This window comes from Notothenia coriiceps, unplaced genomic scaffold (genome assembly GCF_000735185.1).
Source record: "Notothenia coriiceps isolate Sejong01 unplaced genomic scaffold, NC01 NC01_scaffold00030215, whole genome shotgun sequence".
NCBI lineage: Eukaryota > Metazoa > Chordata > Actinopteri > Perciformes > Nototheniidae > Notothenia > Notothenia coriiceps.
Window position 1 is genome coordinate 87581 of NW_011362916.1, and position 3294 is coordinate 90874.

General features: G+C 41.1%; 1 protein-coding gene across 1 annotated transcript; it reads left to right on the plus strand.

Moving 5' to 3' along the window:
* On the plus strand, positions 1 to 2959 carry rfc3 (replication factor C (activator 1) 3). Its single transcript, XM_010787270.1, has 9 exons — positions 1 to 214; positions 755 to 892; positions 1023 to 1090; positions 1521 to 1618; positions 1769 to 1950; positions 2077 to 2213; positions 2284 to 2382; positions 2488 to 2557; positions 2644 to 2959. Exons 1-9 carry the CDS (start codon positions 128 to 130, stop codon positions 2833 to 2835), a joined length of 1071 nt encoding a protein of 356 aa, XP_010785572.1. The 5' UTR covers positions 1 to 127; the 3' UTR covers positions 2836 to 2959.
* The last annotated feature ends 335 nt before the right edge of the window (positions 2960 to 3294 follow it).

Genomic DNA, 3294 nt, shown 5'->3' on the forward strand with positions numbered 1-3294 from the left:
CGTAGCACACCGGAAGTATCAGCAGCGCGGGTTGCGTACAGGTTGCGTATGAACAATATTTCGCGGGAGAGCCAGGCTTTCTGCTGCTGTCAACACGGGCAATAACAGTAACTAAATTCATAACGCAATGAGTTTGTGGGTGGACAAATATCGACCAACTTCCCTCGGGAAACTCGACTATCATAAAGCCCAAGCAACGCAGCTGAAAAACCTGGTAAGATAAACAAATGGCATGCTGGGTTTAATGTGATTTTAGGCTATGTTAGCATTAGCTTTACAAGCAATAGCAGCATGAAGGCTAGTATTATGTCGTTTAATTTGCTATACCAAGATATATGGCCCATGAACCTGGTCATTAACATATTTTGTGAGTGCAACTTGAGGTAAACTTGTCTGTGCTAGCAATGTCCACCATATTAAACTACTTTTAGTGAGATAAAGTACATCAAATGTTTAGTCATTTGAGTACCATTATGGCTAGATTGGTCTAACAATGCCCTTCCTTTTCTTAAATGTTTTCTTTTATGTTATGTTGTTGTTAGAAAAAGCTAATTATGAAATAAGTATCTTAACAACTGAACGACCCAAACTGATTACAAGTCAGCTATCGTTACTAAGCAACACTGACCAGCATTCATACACGTAACGAATGAAAATGAGACATTGGATAGCCCAGTGAAAGCAAGAGGTATTCTTATAAAGCAAGAGATATTCTTATAAAGCAAAAGGTATTTTTTAAATGTGTTGTTTTTAGGTTCAATGTGGCGACTTCCCTCACTTACTGGTGTACGGACCCTCAGGCGCGGGGAAGAAGACCCGCATCATGTGCCTGCTGAGGGAGCTGTATGGAGCCGGGGTGGAGAAGCTGCGCATCGAGCACCAGACAATCGTGGTGAGAGGGGAATCCCTGCCTTACTGCCCTACAATACAACACTAACAAACAGTTCCTCCAGACATCTCACCCTCATGGGATTAAATCAAGTTTTCTGAGTGCTTACCTGCTTTCTGTGTCTCTTCTCCAGGCTCCCTCAAAGAAGAAAATTGAGATTAACACAATAGCCAGCAACTACCACTTGGAAGTCAACCCCAGGTGACTAAATGATAAACAAGTATCTATGAATATCTACTCCAATACTGTACTTCATAACAGTTTAGATGCATCTACACGTGACTATTCCACTTCATTTCAGAGAAAATGGTTGCAATTGTGTTCACTTTAATTGGAAAGCTGTAGTTGGTGGTTAGTCTGCAGATAAAGGTTCTATCAATAAATATGTTGTGGCTGAGGACGATATAACAGAAAAGTACAGCCTATTTAGTTTGATTCAATTGCCCAACTTAATGTGATTTAGCAGGTATTTGTAGGTATTCATATTTTCAAAAGGAAGATAATTGATCTTGGGAAATACAAAAAATGCTCCTTTTCCTCTTCTTTTGCACTGTGGATGTTGGTTTGGAGCTGACGAAATAAATGTAATCATTTCAGTGTTACTTTAAAGTATTTCTTTCTGTGTTAACAGTGATGCTGGAAACCAGGACCGTGTGGTGATTCAAGAGCTGATCAAAACCATGGCTCAGTCTCAGCAGATCCAGTCGAGCACCCAGAGAGAGTTCAAAGGTAGGAAAGACACAAACTTTTGCTCCGCTCTAATCTGTGAATGCAGGTCCATGTTTAAGAACAATATTTGTTTTCTTAAATCAATCCTAAACATGTGGATCTGTGAACATTATCCGACTGTCCCTGTAATCTGCACACCTTTGTTCTCAGTTGTGTTGCTAACAGAGGTGGACAGACTCACGAAGGATGCCCAGCATGCTTTGCGCCGGACAATGGAAAAGTACATGTCTACCTGCCGGCTCATCCTCTGCTCTACCTCCACCTCCAAAGTCATTGAGCCGATTCGGAGCCGTTGTCTCGCTATCAGAGTCCCTCTGCCGAGCACAGAAGAGGTAAGATGGAGATAATGTGTTTCAGATTGTAAGAAGTAATCATCAAAAAGTAGCATATTAGAAAACCTAAAAGTAGCTGCAGAATCATGTGGAAATTCATTCAATGTTCTCCTTTCTGCTTGGCAGGTCTGTAATGTGTTGACATCAATCTGTAAAAAAGAGGGTCTGCTCCTCCCACCTGAGCTAGCCAAGAATATCTCTGATAAGTCTGGACGCAACCTCCGCAAAGCGCTTTTGATGTGTGAGGCCTGCAGAGTGCAGCAGTAAGTAGTAATGTAACTATTATTACTCCCTGTAGATTCAGCTTATTTAACCCGTGCCGATCTTTCCCAGGTACCCCTTCTCCGCGGACCAGGACGTCCCAGAGACGGATTGGCAGGTGTATCTCAGGGAAACCGCTAATGCCATCGTGAGCCAGCAAAGCCCGCAGAGGTAGGATGCAAAGAGAAAGAGGCTGTTTAGTTGGTTCTTAAGCTACTAAGTAAAGGTAATCAGTTTTGTGTTGATATTTAAATATTGAATCATCATCTGTTCCAGGTTGTTGGAGGTTCGAGCGAGGCTGTACGAGCTGCTGACTCACTGCATCCCCCCTGATATCATTATGAAGGTACCGTTCAATACACCGCATAGAAAAGGTTTGATGTGATGTTTAAGGTTAGAATTATTAATGTTCCTTTTCCAATCCTCTTCCAGGGTCTGGTTACCGAGTTGTTGAGTAACTGTGACGGCCAGCTGAAGACAGAGGTGGCCCAAATGGCAGCGTTCTACGAACACAGACTGCAGCTGGGCAACAAAGCCATCTACCACCTCGAGGCCTTCGTTGCCAAGTTCATGGCCATCTACAAGAAATTCATGGAAGACGGTCTGGATGGCATGATGTTCTGATTCTGAATGGACTTAAAATACTGATGCTTTTCCTGGAAGGATTTCAACAACACTTGTTGATTACTTCAAATGTGTGGATTTGATAGTGGTTTAAATGTGTACTCTGTAAGGCATGGTGGTGATGTTTCCAGGAAACATCACCACCATGCCTTACAGAGTACACATTTAAACCACTATCAAATCCACACATTTGAAGTAATCAACAAGTGTTGTTGAAATCCTTCCAGGANGTGATTGTTTTTGTATTATTTGACTTTAACTTTAACTATATATTTATTTGTTGTTCCTTTCTTTTCTTTTCACTATATCTGTAAAGTGTCTTTGAGCACCTGACCTCATAGCGCTAACAAAATTAAATCTATTATTCATTATATTTGAAAGTAAAAAAACCCCAACAATTGAAAAGGTTTTGCAATATAATCTATGAAATGTATTTCTTATTCAAAACCTAATTTCATG